This window comes from Aotus nancymaae, unplaced genomic scaffold, assembly GCF_030222135.1.
Source record: "Aotus nancymaae isolate 86718 unplaced genomic scaffold, 86718_ANA_hifiasm-v0.15.2.pri h1tg000106l, whole genome shotgun sequence".
Classification (NCBI taxonomy): domain Eukaryota; kingdom Metazoa; phylum Chordata; class Mammalia; order Primates; family Aotidae; genus Aotus; species Aotus nancymaae.
This window is the reverse complement of record NW_026988521.1, coordinates 2331114-2351841: the sequence shown is the minus strand read 5'-3', so window position 1 is coordinate 2351841 and position 20728 is coordinate 2331114. Positions and strand designations below refer to the sequence as shown.

The 20728-nt window shown below is 49.8% G+C and overlaps 1 protein-coding gene across 5 annotated transcripts in view; it reads right to left on the bottom strand.

Moving 5' to 3' along the window:
• Nucleotides 1–20728, bottom strand: part of CARS1 (cysteinyl-tRNA synthetase 1) — a 56173-nt gene that overhangs the window by 26047 nt on the left and 9398 nt on the right. For 3 of the 5 annotated variants that reach the window (XM_012456151.2, XM_012456154.2, XM_012456153.2), the window contains exons 2-7: nt 20465–20713; nt 15353–15444; nt 14064–14152; nt 12406–12502; nt 11758–11856; nt 10652–10801 (exon numbers count right to left, since the gene is read on the bottom strand). In XM_012456151.2, coding sequence (XP_012311574.2) covers nt 10652–10801; nt 11758–11856; nt 12406–12502; nt 14064–14152; nt 15353–15444; nt 20465–20713 — 776 coding nt within the window. The remainder of the gene's footprint in view (nt 1–10651; nt 10802–11757; nt 11857–12405; nt 12503–14063; nt 14153–15352; nt 15445–20464; nt 20714–20728) is intronic. The other 2 variants (XM_012456152.2, XM_021677044.2) reach the window with 1 other exon arrangement.

Sequence of the window (20728 nt, the reverse complement as noted above, 5' to 3'; positions counted from 1 at the left end):
GCCACCGTGCCGGGCCCAAATAGAATATTCTTATAAGGAGCCTGATAGAAAAGACATATTCACCGATCAAAGAGAAGTGATTTGGAGGGCAGCCAATGTTTTCAACAATAGCCAGCAAGGGAAGCCAGAAGACGGCAACCACCTTCAACAACGGAAATATACACACTTCGAGATGAGACAAGAGCTGCTTCCCACCAATACTTCTAAGACAAGGTTTCTAAAACTTGCCTGATGACAGGACAGGAACACTCAGTGTTGCTGGTTAAGCAAACAGATTAACAATCAAAATGTATACATCAAAATGACAGGGACTTCTGCTTTCCAGTTTCACGTAAGTAAGGAGCTTGGAAGTTGCCACTCTACCTAACAATAGGTAAAAAGCTGAACAAACTGAAAAAAACAACTCTTCTTAGATCCGTAAGAGAAGTAAGGTCACAGGGCAAACCACTGCCCACCAAACTGGAGAGACCAACAGGTGAACAGAGCATCACAACTTACCAGAGCAGAGACTCATAAGCTGAAAACCCTGTGGGAACCAGTGTCAGGAGGAAAACCAGGAATGTAACTGACAGATTGGCGTAGGCAAGGCTGACAGTTAAAAACTCCAGGGACCCAGGCATAGGGGACCCCACACTTTCGTGAGTGTTTTTTAACCTCCAAATTCCTGGCTTAATAAGGACTTGTTTATTTGGCACAAGAAAAGAAAATACAGGTTGAGCATCCTTAATCCGAAAATCTAAAATACTCCAAAATCTGAAATTTTTTGAGTGCTGACATGACGCTCACGGGAACATTTCCGACGTCTGGATTGGGGTGCTCGGTTGGTTAAGTATAACGCAAAGATTCCGGAAGGGGGGGGAGGGGGAAGGAAAAAAATGCAGAGATTCCAGAGGGAGGGGAGGGGGGAAGAAAAAATATGCAGAGGTTTCAAAATGTGAAATCCAAAACACCTCTGGTCCCAAGCATTTCAGATAACGGATACGCAACCTGTAAAATGTTTACTGATTGGGAAGGAAGAAGTAGAACTGTCTTTGTTCACAGATGACACGATTGTCTATGCAGAAAATCTGAAAGAACTGACCAAAAAAACATCCTGGACCCAATAAGCTATTATATCAAGGTTGAAGGATACAAGATTAATAGACAAGTCAATCAATTTCGTACACACCAGCAATGAACAAGTGGAATTTGAAATTAGAAACACACTATCACTTACATTTGCAACTCTAAAACGAAATACTTACGTATAAATCTAACAAAATATGCACTAGATCTATATGAGAAAAACTCTAAAACCCTGAGGAAAAAATCAAAAAGAACTAAAAAATGGAGGGATATTCTAGGTTCATAAATAGGAAGACTCAGTATTTTAAGATTTCAGTTCTTCCCAACTCGATCTATAGAGTTAATGCAATCAAAATCCCAGTAAGTTATTTTGTGGGTATCGACAAGCTGATTCCAAAGTTTATATGAAGAGGCAAAAGACCCAGAATAGCAGCCAGGCATGGTGGCTCACACCTGTAATCCCAGCACTTTCAGAGGCCAAGGCAGGAGTTCAAGACCAGCCTGGGCAACAAAGTGAGACCCCATCTCTACAAAAGATCAAAAAATTAGCCAGGCATGGTGGTGTGTGCTTATGGATCCAGCTATACAGGAGGTTTTAGCAGAAGGATCACTTGAGCCCAGAGGTCAAGGCTGCAGTGAGCCATGTTCATGCCACTGCACTCCAGCCTGGGTGACAGAGTGAGACTTCATTTCAAAACAAAGACACAAAAAACAAAACAAGTCAGGCGTGGTGGCTCACACCTATAATCCCAGCACTTTGGCAGGGCGGGGTGGGGGCGGCCAAAGCAGGTGGATTGCTTGAGGCCAGGAGTTTAACACCAGCCTGGCCAACATGGAAAAATCTCTACTAAAAATACAAAAATTAGTCAGGCATAGTGGTGCATGCCTGTAATCCCAGCTACTCGGGAGGTTGAGAAAGGAGGATTGCTTGAAGCTGGGAGGCGGAGGTTGCAGTGAACTGGGATCGTGCCACTGCACTCCAGCCTGGGTGACAGAGCAAGACTCAAAAAACAAAAACAAAAAGACCCAGAATAGACAACATTATACTGAAGGAAAACAAAGTTGGGGGACTAACATTGCCCAACTTCAAGATGTATTATAAAGCTACAGTAATCGAGACAGTATGGCATTGGCAAAAGAAGAGACAAATAGATCAATGGAGCAGAACAGAGTCCAGAAATGGACCCATAGAAATACCATCAACTGATTTTTGACAAAGGAGCAAAGGTAATCTAATGGAAAAAAAAACAGTCTCGTAGACAAACGGCACTGGACAACTGGACACTCATGTGTAAAAACAATCAACCTACAGAGAGACCTTCCACCCTTCACATTGACTCCAAAAGGACCACAGACCTAAGCGTAAAGCATCAAACTACAAAACTCACCGAAGATGACGCGGGAGAAGATCCAGATGGCCCAGATGCAGTAACGAATTTTAGATACGACACCAAAGGCACAATCCATGAAATAAAGTATTACTTAAATGGACTTCATTAAAATTAAACATTTCTGCTCTGTGAAAGACACTGTAAAGGGGATAAAAAGACAAGCCACAAATTGGGAGAAAATGTTTGCAAAAGACATCTGAAAAGGACTGTTATTCAAAATATACAAAGAACTCTTAAAACTCAACAATAAGAAAACAACCTGGAGCCAGGTGCAGTGACTCACGCCTGTAATCCCAGCACTGTGGGAGGCTGAGGTGGGTGGATCACCTGAGGGCAGGAGTTCGAGACCAGCCCGGCCAACATGGTGAAACCTGGTCTCTACTAAAAATACAGAAATGAGCCAGGGGTGGTGGCGCACGCCTGTAATCCCAGCTACTTGGGAGGATGAGGCAGGAGAATCACTTGGAGGTTGCAGTGATCACACCGAGATCACACCACTGCACTCCAGCCTGGGCAACAGAGTGAGACTCCAGAAGAAAAGAAAGGAAAGGAAGATAAAAGAAGAGAAAAAAGAAGAGAGAAAACAACCTGGTTAAAAAACAGGCCGAGGACTCTCACAGACACCTCATCAAAGCAGACCTACAGAAAGCAAGCACAGGAAAAGATGCCCCACATTATGTCATCAGAGACACGCACATTAAAACGACATCTCACTACACACCTATTGAATGGTCAAAACCTGGATCACGAATAGCAAATGATGGCAAGTGTGTGGAACAACAGGAACTCTCATTCACGGATTTGGGCGATACAAATGGTGCAGGCGCTTAGGAAGGAAGAGCTTGGTGGCTTCTGCAAATCGTACTCCTTGGTGTTTACCCAAAGGAGCTGAAAACTCAAATCTGCACACGATGTTTACAGTAGCTTTATTATAACTGCTAAAACTTGGAAGCAGTTGAGATGTCCTTCAGCAAGTAAATGGATAAACCATGGTACATCCAGACAATGAATCATGGAATGTTATTCAGTGCTGGAAAGAAATGCGCTATCAGGCAGGGCGAGGTGGCTCACGCCTGTAATCCCAGCACTTTGGGAGGCTAAGGTGGGTGGCTCTCTTGAGGTCAGGAGTTCGAGACGTGCCTGGCCAACATGGTGAAACCCCATCTCTACTAAAAAATATAAAAATTAGCTGGGCTTGGTCACAGGCACCTATAATCCCAGCTACTCAGGAGGCTGAGGTAGGAGAACTGCTTGAAACCAGGAGGTGGAGGTTGCAGAGTGAGACTGTCTCAAAAAAAAAAAAGGAAAGAAAAGAAAAGAAAAAAAATGCACTATCAAGCCATGAAATGATATGGAGGAAACGTAATTGCATATGACTAAGTGAAAGAAGCTGTGATGTCACATAACAATATATATATACATTGGTCTTGGCTTCTGGTTCTTGATACAGATCTAATAAGACCTTTGTAATTTCCTGGGGGACAGGAATATCTCTTGTTCTAATGAGGTGACTCTTGGTGGGCTTCTGGATAACCTCAGAGTGGCGCTGGTTACCAAGAGAACCAACCCTGTGATTAGAGAGAGGGGTGAACTTTTAGCCCCAGCCCTCGGCCTGGGGAGCAGGCAGAAGGTCAAGCTGTACCCACAGCCAATGGTTTAATCAATCATGGCTTTGTAATGGAGCCTCCAGAAAATCCCAAAGTTCGGAGCGCTTCTCGGTTGCTGCGCTGTGGCGGTGCCTGCAGGGCGGCCACAGAGGGCACGGGAGCTCCACGCCCCTTCCCACGTGCCTTGCCCTGTGCATCTCTCCATTTCCTGTTCATCTGAGTCCTTTGTGATGTTCTTTATTAACAAACTGGTAAATAGAAGTATTTCCCTGAGTTCTTCAAGCCGCTCTAGCAAATGAACTACACCTGCAGAGGGGTTCACAGGAACCCCTGATTTATAACTGGCAGGTCAGAAGTAGAGGTAACAAAGTACTACCTTCTTTTTACTTTGAGACAGGGTCTCGCCCTGTTGTCCAGGCTGGAGTGTAATGGCACAATCTTGGCTCTCTGCAACCTCTGCCTCCTGGTTCAAGTGATTCTCCCGACTCAAGCCTCCCAAGTAGCAGGGATTGCAGGTGCACACCACAACCCCCGACTAATTTTTTGTATCTTTAGCAGAGACAGGGTTTCACCATGTTGGCCAGGCTGGTCTCGAACTCCAGACCTCATGATCTGCCCGCCTTGGCCTCCCAAAGTGCTGGGATGACAGGTGTGAGCCACCACGCCCAGCCACAAACTACTACTTTCAATTGGCATCTGAACTGGGGACAGTCTTATGGGACTGAGCCTTCAATCTTTGGGATCTGACACTGTCTTCTGGCAGACTAAGTTGTATATGAATTAAATTATAGGACACCCAGCTGATGTCTGCTAGAAAACTGACTGGTTGTTTGGTTGTTGGGGCAGGGGTGGGTTGGGTGAGGGAGAAATCCCTACACATTTTGGTGATCAGAGTTGAAGTATTCTGTTTTGAAATGAAAATGTGAAAAAAAAAATTTCCCCCTATCTCAAACAGAAGCCAATCTGAAATGCTACACACTGTACGATTCCAAGTATGTGGCATTCTGGAAAAGGCAAAACTATGGAGACAGACAGTAAAAAGACCCGTTGTTGTCAAGAAGTTGGGGTGGGGAGGGAGGGGCAAATAGCTGCAGCACGGAGGATGTTCAGGGCAATGGAACTACTCTGTGTGATACTGTAATGGTGGATACAGGCAGTATTTGTGCAGACCCACAGGGTTCTGAGAGCGAACCCTAATGTAAACCAGGGACTCAGGGTAATGATGTGTCAGTGCAGGTTCACTGACTGTAATAAATGTACCCTATGGTGGGTGTGGATACTAGGGAGGTGATGGTGAGGTGGGTGACGGTGAGGTGGGCTGGGGATACATACATAGCCTCTCAATTCCGATGTGAACCAGAATCTGCTCTAGAAAAGTACGTTTTGTTTTGTTGTTGTTTCTAAAGCGAAAAACTAAGGAAAACCAGACAAATTCAACATCAGAGGGGAGTTTTGTTTTGGTTCGTGTTTCTGTTTTTTTAAGAAGCTGTATGAATAGGCAACGCCAGCAGGAAGAATAAGCAAAGACACACACAATATTAACAACGCAGTCGCCAGGTTCAGCCAACTGGACGGCCTGTGGAACTGTGCACTAGGTGATTAGAGAATACAGCACGTTCTCGAGCCCAAGAGAACATTCAGAAACACAAGTCTCTGTTCACAGATCCAGCACGGGACAGACCACACTCTCTGATCACTGGGTAATTAAGTTAGAGGGAATAATGCGAAAACATACTATCTATTTGGAAATTGAAGACTTCTAGGTAATTCTAGATAATTACCTTTCAGATAATTACTTCTAGATAATTCCTGGGCTAAAAAAACAAAACAAAATGGATATTAGAAGTTGTTCACAAGTGAATGATATCAAATTCTGCAGCAAAAACAACAGTCAGAGGAAAATTTATAGCCTTAAATTCTTTTTTTTTTTTTTTTTTTTTTTTTTTTTTTTTTTTGAGACGGAGTTTCGCTCTTGTTACCCAGGCTGGAGTGCAATGGCGCGATCTCGGCTCACCGCAACCTCCGCCTCCTGGGTTCAGGCAATTCTCCTGCCTCAGCCTCCTGAGTAGCTGGGATTACAGGCACGCACCACCGTGCCCAGCTAATTTTTTGTATTAGTAGAGACGGGGTTTCACCATGTTGACCAGGATGGTCTCGATCTCTTGCCCTCGTGATCCACCCGCCTCGGCCTCCCAAAGTGCTGGGATTACAGGCTTGAGCTACCGCGCCCGGCCACGCCTTAAATTCTTAAATCAGAAAATGAGCTGGACTGCTAAGTGAGACAAAGAAAAACAGAAAAAATCCAAAGAAAAAAAAAATAAAGAATGGGCAAAAACTGATAAAACATTTATGTTTTATCTAGTCTTTAGACTAGAGAGGCTCAACACAGCCAAACTGGACGTGAGATGGTTCTTAAGCACAATGTTTAAAATCCCAACGGTCTCTGACATGCAACTTGACAAGCTGAGGCTTCAAAACACACCTAACAACAAAACCGAGACGGGACCTCTCACCCATCAGATACCCCTGGGAGACAGCATGATACTCCTGGAGGACTGGACAATTTTTATAAGTCTTTTTAATTTTAAATTCTTAGATGTTTTGTAGAGATACAGTCTCACTATGTTGTCCTGGCTGATCTCAAACTCCAGGCTCCAGGGATCCTTTTGCCTCGGCCTCCCAAGGTGCTATGATTGCAGGCATGAGCCACTGCACCTGGCCTGGGCTGGACAATTTGACCAACAGAACAGAACTGAGAGACCCAACACGTCACGGAGATGGATTCGTGTCTTAGTCTGTTTTCTGTTGCCCAGGCTGGAGTGCAGTGGCGCTATCCTGGCTCACTGCAACCTTCTGCCTCCTGGGTTCAAGCCATTTTCCTACCTCAGCCTCCAGAGTAGCTGGGATTACAGGATGAGCCACCACGGTGGCTAATCTTTATATTTTTCAGTGATGGGGTTTCGCCATGTTGCCAGGCTGGTCTGAAACCCCTGACCTCAGGTGATCTGCCCACCTCAGCCTCCCAAGGTGCTAGGATTACAGGGGTGAGCCACCACACCTGGCCAAGACTTTTTTAATTTATTTCTTACGATTCTGTAGGCTGGGAAGTTCAAAGTCAAGGGGCCATATCTGTTCTAGGCCTTCCTGCTGGTGGGGACTTTCTGCAGAGTCCCAAGGTGGCGCAGAGCATCACATGGCCAGGGGGCTCATGAGGGCCAAACTGGCTTCCATAACAGCCCCACTCTCAAGATAACTACCCCACTTCTGTGACAACCCATTAATCCATTAAGCCACTTATCTCTGAATGGATGAATCTGTTTAGGAGGGCAGAGCTCTCACGACCCAATCACCTCTAAGAGGCCTTACTTCTTAATACTGTTACACTAGGGATTCAGTTTCAACATGAGTTCTGGAAAGGACAGTCACATCATAGCAATTAGTACCGGAAGACATAAGAACGCTACAAAACGGTAAGAAAAAGACCAATAACCCCGTGGGAAACGGGGAGAGATGGGGCACAGAATCACAGCTGGAAGCAAACTCGTGACAAGATGCTTAGTCTCAGGAGAGGGTGGAAAAAGAGGCATTCAAACCACAGCAATCAACACTTTGCATTCGTTTGACTGATGAAAGGGAAGAATCTGACAAGACAAATACGGGTGTATGTGCAAATACACAGCACCCTGGAAATGTGGTAGAGGAAGAAGGAAATTGCACAGACATTTCTTCCTTCCTTTAAGAGTCAGGGTCTCTCTCTGTTGCACAGGCTGGAGTGCAGCAGTGCAATCATGGCTCACTGCAGCTCAAACTCCTGGGCTCCTGCAATTGTCTCACCTCAGCCTCCTGAGTAGCTGGAACCATCAGCATGCGTCACTATGCTTGGCTAATTTTTAAAACTTTTTGTAGAAATAGAGTCTCACTATGTTGCCTAGGCTGGTCTGGAACTCCTGAGCTCAGGTGATCCTCCTGCCCTGGCCTCCCAAAGTGCTGGGATTACAGGTGTGAGCCGCTGTGCCTGACCATCCAGACACTGCTGATATGGTTACTATGCAGGTAAAAGTGAGCCTAGCAGGTCTGTGTGTGCCACCTGAGAAAGGCCTGCCTACAGAGTTGGCCACTGGCTGGCATCTGGGAGCTGAAATGTCCCCTATGCTAAGAGGCTGGGACACCCAGCTCTGTGGCAGCAGCTCCCTTCGGCTGTTGAACAAACACTGTGGCTTATGCAGGTGGAACCCCAGCTTTCCTTCTGGGGAGTCAGGAATTGTGGCACGTGCCAGGGAGAGGGTGCCTATGTGACAGGCTTCCCTAGGGAGGAACATTTCACACATATGGCTGTATTTTTTCCTGGAGGGGGAAAGTGTGCTATGTGTCCTCATGAGAGGGAGGGAGGACGCTTCAGCAGCCTGCCTGTGGATGAATGAAGACTCTGCCTGAGCCTGTGCCCCTCCGCTGTGTCACTATTATAAACCTTACATAAGGCTGGGCATGATGGCTCATGCTTGTAATTCCAGCACTTTGGGAGGCTGAGGGGGGCAGATCACCTGAGGTCAGGAGTTCGAGACCAGCCTGGCTAGCATGGTGAAACCGTTTCTACTAAAAATACAAAAAATTAGCCAGGTGTGGTGGCATGCACCTGTAATACCTGTAATCCCAGCTACTTAGGAGGCTGAGACAGGAGAACTGCTTGAACCCTGGAGGCAGAGGTTGTAGTGAGGCGAGATCGTACCATTGCATTCCAGCCTGGGTAACAAGAGTGAAGCTCCATCTCAAAAAAAAAAGAAACAAAAAAAAACCCCAAACAAACCAACCTTAGACGAGATGATAACTCAGTGCCGAGTCTCATGAGTCCTCCTAGAGGACCCAGAATGTGTGGGCAGTGTTGGGAACCCCCGACAGTCACCCACATATATCCTATACAACCCAGCAATTCCACTTGCAGGTGTATGGCCTAAAGAAAGTTGCAGATGTCCACCCAGAGACAACACAAAACAACTCACAGTTCAGGAAAAGACGCTCCACATCACTAGTCATTGCGGAAATGCAAACCCAAACCACAGGATACACCACCTCACACCTACTAGGATGAAAAAGATGAAGAATAACAAGCTTTGGCAAGGACATGGAGAAAACAGAACCCAGGAGCACTACGAGTGGGAACGTGTGACAGTGCAGCCACTGTGCAAACAACATGGTGGTTACGCAGAATACCAAAAACAGAATCCTCCTATCACCCAGCAAGATCTCCAAAAGAAGTGAAAGCAGGAACTCGAACAGGTATTTGTACACCCAGGTTTACAGCAGCATTATTCGCAACAGCCAAAAGGTGGAAACAAGCCACGTGTCCACGGGCAGGTGAATGGATGAACAAAACGTGGCCCATCTATATAGCACAGAGTATGATTCAGTGCGGGAGGAGGAAGAGTGTGACAGGCCGACAGCATGGGTAAACCATGGAGACGCTACGCTGGGCAAAACAAACCAGACACGAAAAGACCCTGTTCTCTACAAAGAAAAAATCTGTAAAAATGGTTAAGATGGTAAATTGCGTATGTGTGTTTTATCACAATTTTTAATAAGAAGAATATTAGTGGAATAATGGGAAAAATGTATAGTAGCATTGCTGGTAATACGGAAACCTAACTGCCCGTCCCAGGAGAACAAACAGCTCGGCCCCCAGGCAGGCACTGAGGGAGTGACGGCCACGTGGGTCCATCCCAGAAGCACAGCCAGGGCGAAAGCACACTGACGACTACACACACATGGCGCGTTTCCATGAAGCTTGGAAACAGGCACAACCAAGTCATCTGCTGGGTCAGGACACAGAAGAGACCAAACGGAAAAGAAGCAGGCCACAGAATCCTGGGGCCAGGGCAGTGGTAAGGCTGTGGCCTAAGTGGGGCCTCTTTCTCCTGGCACAGCTGCAGCCATCTCTTCTTTTTTCCCTCGAGTTCCTAAAGAGTGACCAGCAGGTGGTGCTGGCACAAAGGAGAAGGCCATCCTAGCCGTGTCCAGGGCGCCAGCCACAGGGGAATGCCTGAGGAAGAGGGCAAGGCCCCCTCTGCACCCAGATCTCTCCCCTGTGTGTGAAGGAGGCCTTTGCAGGGACAGCAGACCTGGTCAGTGTGAAGGCCCAGGCTCAGTAGGTACCCACAGGCCTCAATGCTCAATTCGTTAATCCCTGCTCCTCTTCCTTCTCCAGTCGGTGCAGGGAAAGTCCACGGAAGAATCCTGGAATACTTCGACAGAAGGCTGTGCCCCCATATTCCAAGTGCACCTCCTGCCTGTCTGACGGAGGCCACTCTCTCACCTGACCAACTCTTAAGTGAGGGTGAGGGTAGTGGATCCCAAGTCTCCTTCCCGTGGCACAGGCTCTGCACCCAGGAAATGTGGCAAGAGGGTGTAGGAGGGGAGGGGCGCTGACTCAGCCACCACAGAATAGGGCCACCTGCCACAGTGGAGCCATAGGAGACACGGCCATAGTATCTTCCACTAAGACAATCTGTGGACTCAAGCTGTGCACACAGATCAATCTGTGCACGGCCTGACATGTGACCCAAAAGGGCTGGCTGGGAGATGTGTGAAACTCACCTCCACATGGCTGGTGACTTCCTCTCCCGTGAGTCTGGACTGCACAGCCTTCTCAAGTGGTTCTATGGCAAGCTGCACTGCGTGCTGAATCCGTTCAAGCATCTGCTTTTTATCGGCATCTGTGGTCTCATTTAATTTTACCAAAAATGGCTACAACCATAAAGAGATGTCAAACCTATTAGATATGGCTCAGCAAAACCCCAAGTTCATCAAGGTGATTCAAGGTAGAAAACAGACCAGTTTTTCCCATGGCCCCATAGAGAGAAGTTTGCACCCCAAGGGGCAGGGCCGTAAGTAACTAAGAGACTGTGAAGCTCCCGGCTCAGGAGCTCCTAGTACGGCCCTCTCATGTGTGACCTTGGACAGGGCACCTAACCACTCTGTGCCTCAGTTTCTCCAGTGCAAAATGGGTGTGAGAGTAGTATTTCTAGGGCTGTTCTGGGGATGAGGGAAAGTGGGTCACCCAGCGAGTTCTGAGGTGGCTGCAGACACCCCCATCAGGAAGGCACTCAGGCCTCACTGACCTAAAAGTTTGCAAAGCTCTAATTTTATTCCTGCTTTTGAGATAAAATGCCGTAAACATGCCAGTAATTATTACTGCAATTACTATTAGTAAAGAGAATAAAATGACCTATTCTTACTACTGTCGTAAAAATAACTATATAATAATGGTTACTCAGAATGAAAATACTAGAGAGAACAAACTTCTTCAAAAAATTCTGAAAATTTACAGTACTACCAAATTCAGCAGCTTAGTATAGCTTTTGCATCTCAGTCAGAAGTTTCTGATTTAGCTGTGACCTTGGCATTGAAGATTAGATAGCAGTATTGCTAAGCATTTTTGTAAGGGTAATTAGTGGCACCGAGATGAATTCAGTAACGTCACCTACTCTCCACTCCACCCAAGTGCGTTTTTCCTGGTGACTTTGTCACAGGCCAAGGGACCTGACCTATGGAGACTTCAGTGCCCCGATGGCACTGGCTTGCGTAACATACACTTTGTGAAAGTCTGCGAGACTGACGCTACCCTAGGGACAGTACCCTACGGAGGACCGAGAACAGAAAGCACAGGGCTCAGTTTCCACAGCAGACAGCAAGAGGCCCACCGTGAGGGCGGCCCGAACATCCTCCAGGAGCTGTGCCGCTTCAGGCCTCTTCTCCCGATACTGCTGGAAGAGGTGGTTCTGCCGGGCCCTCCTGATGATCTAGAGAGGGAAGGCAGACACTGGGGAGTGATGCTTAGAGCCCACTTTCATCCCTGAGCAGCGGCCGCTCTCTACCTGGCCAACTCTAGGTGAGGGTGAGGGTGTGGGGAGACAACTGCGGGCCCCGGACGTGCACACCATCACCAAACAGAAACACCACCCTCCATCTCCCACCCGCCAAGTAGTGCCCAAGGCCTAACGTGATCTTTCTGCCACTTAAGGAAACAAGCCAGGGGGCCCCGGCTTCCCCTGAGGAGCCGGAAGTAGAAGCGTGTGCAATGGGCGGCTTTCCTTCTGCAGAACACCAGGGGTTCCTGTCACCTGACCAACATGCAGGTTTCTAACTGAATCTCAACATCTATATAAATGAACATAGCAGTAGCATAAGCTGGAATACTATTCATTGAGGAGATTAAAATGATGTTTATCAGGTCAAAACACAAGCTGGATCAAGCCTACGTTATTTTATTTACTTATGCAAAAGTCCTATCTTCTCTCACACCATCCAGCTGCATTTAAAATTTAATCATATAAAATCCTTTTCTTTACCTTGTCATCAATATCCGTAATGTTCATGCAATAAAAGACATCAAATTTGAAGTAATCCTTCAACACTCTTCTCAAGATATCAAAAGAGATGTAGGACCTAAAGCAATGAAGAAAACACACATTTCCAAATCAGACGATATATACAGCTGAACATTGAACAACACGGGCGTGAACTGCATGGGTCCACTTACACATGATTTTCTCTCCCACCCCGAAACAGCAAGGACCCCCCTTTTCCTCCTCCTCCTCTTCAGCCTACTCAACGTGAAGATGACAAGGATGACCTTTACGACGATCCACTTCTACTTAATGAATAGTTAACATATTTCCTGTTCCTTATGATTTTTTTTTTGTTTGAGACGGAGTCTCACTCTTGTTGCCCAAGCAGGAGTGCAATGGCGCGATCTCAGCTCACTGCAACCTCCACCTCCCAGGTTCAAGTGATTCTCCTGCCTCAGCCTCCCGAGTGGCTGGGATTACAGGCATGTGTCACCATACCTGGCTAATTTTATATTTTTAGTCGAGACAGGGTTTCTCCATGTTGGTCAGGCTGGTCTTGAACTCCCAACCTCAGGTGATCCACCTGCCTCGGCCTCCTGAAGTGCTGAGATTACAGGCGTGAGCCACTGTGCCCAGCCTTGATTTTCTTTTTTTTTGAGATGGAGTTTCGCTCTTGTTACCCAGGCTGGAGTGCAATGGCGCGATCTCGGCTCACCGCAACCTCCACCTCCTGGGCTCAGGCAATTCTCCTGCCTCAGCCTCCTGAGTAGCTGGGATTACAGGCACACGCCACCATGCCCAGCTAATTTTTTGTATTTTTGGTAGAGACGGGGTTTTACCATGTTGACCAGGATGGTCTCAATCTCTTGACCTCATGATCCACCCGCCTCGGCCTCCCAAAGTGCTGGGATTACAGGCGTGAGCCACTGCGCCCAGCTGATTTTCTTAATAATATTTTCTTTACTCTGGCTTTCTTTGTTGTTAGGGATACAGTATGTAATATATATGTAAAATATGTGTTCACTGACCGGCATGCTATTGGTATGGCTTCTGGTCAACAGGAGGCTATTTCAGTAGTGACGTTTTGGGGAATCAAAAGCTGTATGTGGATTTTCAACTGTGCAGAGGGCTACGCCCCCACCCTCTGGGTTGTTCAAGGGTTGACTATACAAGACCTTGGCATTGCAACTAAAACATGAACAAATAAAAGACTCTGTGGCATTTACCCCAACAGACAGCTACTCGTTAGGAGCTACAGCCATGACCATCCAGTGTGAGTGTGGCGGGGAGGGGTGACAGCCAACTCAGCCTCAGGCCGGTCAGGTCTGAGTGTGATGGGAACTCAGCATCTGGGGACCCCACCAGAGTTTGAGGGACGACAGAAAACTTAAAGGTACATGAGAAAAAGCGGCCAGGTGGAGTCCAGCATGCTAGCAGCGGGGCTGCAGACACTTCCTTTTTGCTCATCTGTAGCGTTTCTGCAGTGAATATGGATTACTTACGGAACTAAAATTTTCACCTTAAAAATAGGAGAAGAAACTCAGGCTTGATTCCTCAAATCTCAGGTCCCTGTAGCAGATCTAAGATCTCTGTAGAGCTAAGATCCCGGCTGTGGATCCCAACGGCTCTGGCCACAGGACACCTGGCAGTGGACCTACCTGGCGTGCCCCATGTGAGATGCGTCATAGACGGTCGGCCCACAGCAGTACCACGTCACCTTTTTCCCATCTTGAGGTATGAACACTTCCTTTGTTAGGAATGAAGGAATGACGATCACAAGAAATGCAAGAGACACTGCACAGGATTACCAAAAACAGCAACAAACATCACAGTGTGGTTTGCGTTCTGTGCCAACAAATTCAACACAGACCACTTTGTTTGACTGTGGAAAGTCAGTCTCGGTGGGAGCCCAGTGAGATGTGTGGCACCTCCCCACCGACCGAGAGCCCGGCGTGGGTGGAGCCTCTTCCTCCCTGGGTCCACTCATCTATGGAGGGCGGCCATAAAGGGAATCAATGATTTTACTTATTGTTGAAATGCCACTTATTTAACAGTAATAACACGGTTAGTATTTACTGAGTACCTACCATGTGCCAGGCCCTGAGCAAAATACTCAATTGAACATATCTGCTCCACGCAGTACACTCTAGGATGTAGGTTATGTAATTTTCTTTTTACAGTCGAAGAAACTGAGGCAGAGAGCACTTGGCCAGGGTCAGTCCCTGTTGGAGGAGCTTGGCTCGGGGGCCAGGACCCCTGAATCATGGTGCTACTCACCGCTGCTCTGGCACCACTCCCCAACATCCCAGCATCCTCAGACCTCTCTGGGGCATCATCTTCAACCAGTTTCCCAAGGAAGGCCATGAACTGCCTCACACCTGACTCCCCATCTGCCAAGTGTGCTTGCTGATGGAAATCCAAGCAGCCCCGGCCAGAGCCTGGTCCGAAATCTCTGGAGTCACTGGCCATGCCCTGAGCCAAGCAAACCATGCAAACCCCATTCTGTGAGGAACCCGTCCTGCCGCCTTCTCAAAACCGGCTGTGCTCCCAACAACATGCAGCCAGTTTGCCATTTTGCCCATCCTGCTTGGCCCATACGGTGTCAACTGCTGCAACCCCGCGTCCTCCTGAAAGGCCTGGCTGTGGATGACCTCAGGTATTCATGCTTGGGCAGAGTCCGAGAGACAAGCCAGGGTGATCCACGCCCAGAAGCCATGGCAGGCTTCCACATGAGGCGTGATACTTCACATGTCTGAGTTTCAGAACACAACTCTGCCCCTGGGCCACAGAGACTATCACATGGAAGTGGCTGGAGGATCTTAAACCTGGATTTATGGAACTCCAGAGCCCAGGAGAAGGAACAGACAAGTCTGTTGTGTGACAGGGCACCTGGGCCGCCCTGCCTCCCCATCCTGTGCACGTCCCAGGGAATCTGTGTCCTCCTTACCTTGTTTCTGGTGAGGCTGTTGTAAAGGTGGAGTCTGCAGGGCTGAGTCCCAGCAGGAGGGGACCATTGGGGCTGCACACGCCGGCCTTTGCCTGGGAGGCAGAGAGAGCAGGGTCAGGGTCCAGGGGCAGCACCAGGAAGTGCAAGTCGCCTCTTCATCTGGAGACTTGGTTTTTACAACAGGACTATAGTTTTCCATGAAATGTTTAACAGTGTGAAACCACATGAATCTCAGCCAACATCACCCAGGTCAAAGACAGCTGCATCTTTCTTTTGCTTTTTCATATTCTGTATGGCAGTGTACCCCAATAATACCCTAAGAACACCAGCAGGGCTGAGGAATGCCTACACAGCATGCCCAGCACATTCCACTGCTCTTCCAATACCGGCCCCTTGCTGGCAGTGAGCACGCCGCCTGACACTCCTGGGTCAGCCAGGGCCTAACACTGACAAGGTCTGTGCTGTCCGAGCCCTGGGAACCTCCCCCTCCTGGATCCCTCACCTGGACAAAGTGAGGAGATTGAGGACTCTTCGTGGGACACAGGCCACCTCTAAGCCTCCAAGCCCTGGCAACAGAGGCCAGGAGTCAGAGCAGAAAGGACTCCCCATGGCCACAGCCAGCAGGCAAGACTGGCTCCAGCCCAGCCCCTCCTCATCACTTCGGACACTGCAGAAGCGAGGGGCTGGCTCCTAGCTGGGGGCTGGCAGCCCGGCAGACTCTGATCCAGACACTGGCTTCAAGCTCCACATAGGTCTATACTGCCTTCAGAGATAAGCCGAGCTCCTCCCAGCCCCCAGGCGGAGAACCTTGCCAGACAGCCCCTCAGTCCAGTCACCACCTCCTGGTCAGGCTTCCCCAGCTGTTCCCTCCACACGCCTGCGGGGCTGCCCGGGCTGCTGTGACCACACTGCTGCCAGGCCCAGCTTCCAACCTGGCATGAGGCTGTCCTTACACGACTTGCATCTGAGACCCCTGAAGGGGCAGAGTTCTGTCTCTGGGGCCAGGGGCAGCCACAGGGTGATTATTCACCCTCTGAAATGTCAATCTTGCAAAGCCGGATGCAGAGGAGGACACCTGGTGACTTTCTCATTGCCCTTGGCTGGCTCAGACCTGCCCTGCCCCTCAGCAGATCCCCACTTTCCTCCACAGTCGTCGCCCACAGGTCCAGGTTCTGTGTAATGCTCTACTGGGCACCTCTGATCCCAGCCTGGTGCCTGGCCCTGGGAAGGGCTTCACATGTCTCCACTGAGTGGCACCAGGAGGGCCTACGAGATGGATACTCCTGGCACTGACCTGTGCCCACCCCAGCAGGCCGCCTGGCAGCTCACCAGGATGCTCACATCCTGCCTCCTCCTGTTCCTGGCTTCTGTGCCAGAGGGTCTAGCAGCAGGTGAGACCCTGTACAGGCCTCCCTCAAATCTCTGTTGAACATGACCAGTGAATCGCCACACAGCGATCACAGGGAAGTTGGTCCTGGGCACCAGCCATCTTCTGGCCTCCTGGCTCTTGCCCGGGCCACACGGGCCAGGATGACACATGCTGGTGACTAACAGGTCAAGGGGAGGAAGGAGGGCGGCTGCACCATGTGTGTCTGGGCAGGGAGAGGAGATGGGGTGGGAGACAGAGAGAGGCACAGTGCTCGGCAGGAGCCCTCATTCTAGCTAAGTTCCAGCAGTCACAGGTGGTCAGATTCCAAAGTAGGAAATTCGAATCCTAATGAAACATCACGTGTTTATGAGGCCAAGTGCATAGCCTCAGTTTACTTCAAATGTCTCACAAGCCCTTGGAGGAGACTCTCACTCAATGCCTGGAGGCTCTCAACCTGCCACTCTAGGACCTTGTCACTCTCTTCCCTCACAAAGACCCCGGACTTCCTCCAATAGGACACTGCTGCCATTTCAAATGGCTGGAGATGCTGCCCAGAAACACGGCCATGAGGCCATGAGGGAAGGTCCAGGGTTCCCAGGACTGAGAGCTCGCCCAAGAAGCCAGGCCACAGCCAGTTTTCCAGCTCCCCTAAGGCTGCTACTTCCACACAGGTGGTGATGGGCTCCCCAGGAAATGGGTTACCAAGCCCAGATACATACATTCAGATTTGCAGAAGGGAAAAACTAAGGACCCTAGTTTTTTACAGTTCACTGCCTGCCTCCTGAGTTATCAGGGCTGAGAGCACTTGGCCAGGGTCAGTCCCTGTTGGAGGAGTCTGGCTCAGAGGCCAGGACCCCTGAATCGTGATGCCAGAGTCTTCCATCCTGTGTAACACCCCACAACCTGACAATCCTAACCAGAGTTCCTGCTACACTTCACACAGGAACCCAGAAAGGCAGTCAGCATGCTGTTCTCTAAGTCTTTGCTTTTTTTTTTTTTTCAAGGAGTCTTGCTCTGTTGCCCAGGCTGGAGTGCAATGGCGCGATCTCGTCTCACTGCAACCTCCGCCTCCTGGGTTCAAGCAATTCTCCTGCCTCAGTCTCCTGAGTAGCTGAGACCACAAGTGCGCGCCACCACACCCAGCTAATTTTTGTATTTTTAGTAGAGACGGGGTTTCACCATGTCGGCCAGGGTCGTCTTGAACTTCTGACCCCAGGTGATCCACCCACCTCGGCCTCCCAAAGTGCTGGGATTACAGGGGTGAGTCACTGCGCCCGGGCTGCGCTTTTGTTTCTTGAGAAGAAATGAACACACATTCATTTATTCCACAGTCCCACCCTGACCTGAGAGACCCAACAACGGAACAACTATGAATCGCTCATGAGAGACATGCCTTAAAGGACGGACAGAGAGAAGCCAGGAAGTGGCAAGCAGTCTGCCTATGTCACATCAGATGTAGACAGGACCCAGGTTCACGGAGAGAAATCCTCCATAAGGAAGTTAAGGGGCCTCCACCCAAGGGGTGAGAGCAACACCAAACCTTCGTGTTCCTAAAACCATGGCCTCGGCATCTGACAGACCCATGCCCTACTCAGTGAAGTGTACCCAGACACTCCTTCCTGGGGGCTAGGGAGAGGCCAGTAGGCTAGAAGGGCTGAGCCTCCACTGTGAGTGAAAAGGGTCCAACAAGTTCAACACCATGACCTCCAGTGGACCTCCGTGCTAGAGGCCGACCGCAGAGGGAAGGGGTCCCCGGGAAGTGGTCTGGCGCCACAGGAATAGGGCCCTGAGGGTTAAGCAGAGCCTTTCCATCTCTGAGAGGACCTCTCGGGCTGCTGAGGCCCACGGTTTCGGAGAGAGGACACAGAGGGCACGTGGGAGGGGCTGGTGACAGGCGGGCATGCTGAGGGCCAGACATGGACACATCTGATGCTGCTACGATGGCCAGCAGGAGGAGAGGCACTTGTCCCACTGTGCCAGGACGGAAGGTGGGTGCCTGGGGAGTATGGGCAATGGAAGTGGAGGGCGGTCCCACTCAGTGGGGGCAGCGGCTCTGATTCTCACAGCTACATGGAGGGAGAGCCGCAGCTACTGTCATCCTAGGAACGTGGGCGAGGATACTACACTGGACTCCACGGCATCTTGGACCCACTCAAGGTCACTGTCACTGGATGCCCTAGCAGTCCTGGGCTCCAGCTCCACCTTCCCCTTCAGCCCCTGCTCAATGTACACCCAGCTTGAGTGAGGGTCGCCTGACTTAATGTCCATCATTCCTGGCACAAGCAGTCCCTGGCAGCCTCTTGGGCAGCCTGGGACTGGAGAGGGCACAAGTCCATTAGTGCTATCCACGGTCCATTCCATTACGCAGCAGTGTGGCTCTGCTTCCTCTCTGTAGGAGCAAAAACCTTCCTCTTTCTCAGTGTGGATGGAGGCATGTGTCTATATCGTTCTTTCAACAAGTCCCTGTGATGGAAGACTGGACAGGCCACTGCTGAGCGGGAGGGACCAGGCCCGTGTGGCTGTCCTTGATCCCGGCCCCCTCTGGCTATGTCTTGGAATGGCGCATGGCAGGGGGAGCAATCTGACGCCCTTGGAGAGAAGGCACCTCATAGCACAGCTGTCACCTGGGTGACCACACTGGATGCTCAGGCAGGAATGGCTACACAGGGAAGGTCATGACCTGCACAGCAGCCTCCACCCTCTGCTGGGGAAGGCGTGTCTGCTGCAGAGCTATCCAGAAAATACGGCCCCTAGGAGATGTGACAGTCCCACCTTCACCCTGCTTCAAACAGTGGTCTTGCAGAGGCGTGACCCATGACAGAGGCAAGGTGGCATGTTCCAAATCCCAGGCCCCAAAGAAGACTGGGGAAGCCCCCAGGAGGCCACCAAGTACAGAAAACAGCACAAAACCTGCCCTGCATGAAGGTGGAGGAGTGCCCACAGCCAGAGGAGGAGCTGAGCCACCCAAAGGCACACTTCAGTGGTGCTGGCATGGAACCCCCTCAGATTTGCCATGGAGAGCGACAAAGCCATGCAGGCACCCCAGGAGTATCTCCCACAAATAATCTCAGCCACATTCCACAGGCGCAACAGCACCAACAGGCTGGAGCTACAGGACAGACATCATCTCAAGAGAAAAACATGACCTATTTCTGATTTTCAAAAGTTCAGTGGCTGGTCCAAAGGCAGTGAGTTATCTTAGCTGACTGTTCACAGCCAGTTACAGATCGAGCTCCTGGTGCTACTGTTTTCCCCTTCTCACTACTGCACTTTAGTCTTCAAAAAAAAAAGTTCAATGACGACTAACACTTTAGGATTCAATGATTCTAAAGCTGGAGGACAGACACACTGCAATCTTCTAGAAAAAGTAAAGAGCAAGAACTGAGTCAATCAGAGCCAGGCACAGCCTTAGCTAAAAATCACAAGGCTAGGCCCAGGGCCTGGGCATGCTGCGTGGAACCCCAGAGTCACGGCGGCTCTGCATCCCGCCACCTCAGGCAGTCCTGCCGTATCAGTGACGTGAACATCACTGGTGAATAACCAGCTCCACGGGGCGTGATTTTATCCCAACCTCCACCCACCGAGCGCTGGATCTGCCCTGCCAGGCCACCTGCTGGAGACATACTTGGGCGAGGCTCCCTTTGGGGTATCCACAGGCGCCAGGTAACCACAAGGGTGATGGACAAGGCCTTTGACCTTGGGGAAGAGGTTCGAGTGGCCAGGGAACCCACTCTGTTACTCACTTGCTTGGAGCCCGCAGTGCTGGCCTTTGCCACAGGGGCTACCCAGGAGCGCTTCTATGTGCCTGAACCACCGAGCCACGTGGAAGAGCTGGGGGTCAGCGGGCGGGGCCGAGAGCTGCCTGAACGCGTCCACGTCTGCCTGGGATAGTGAGTACCCTCGGACATAGCTACGCGTGCTGAGGTGCTCGTTCAGGGCCTGTGCCCTGGCTGCCTCGTCACTAATGCTCAGAATGGACCTGTAGTCGGGAGCTGCAAAAACAGAGG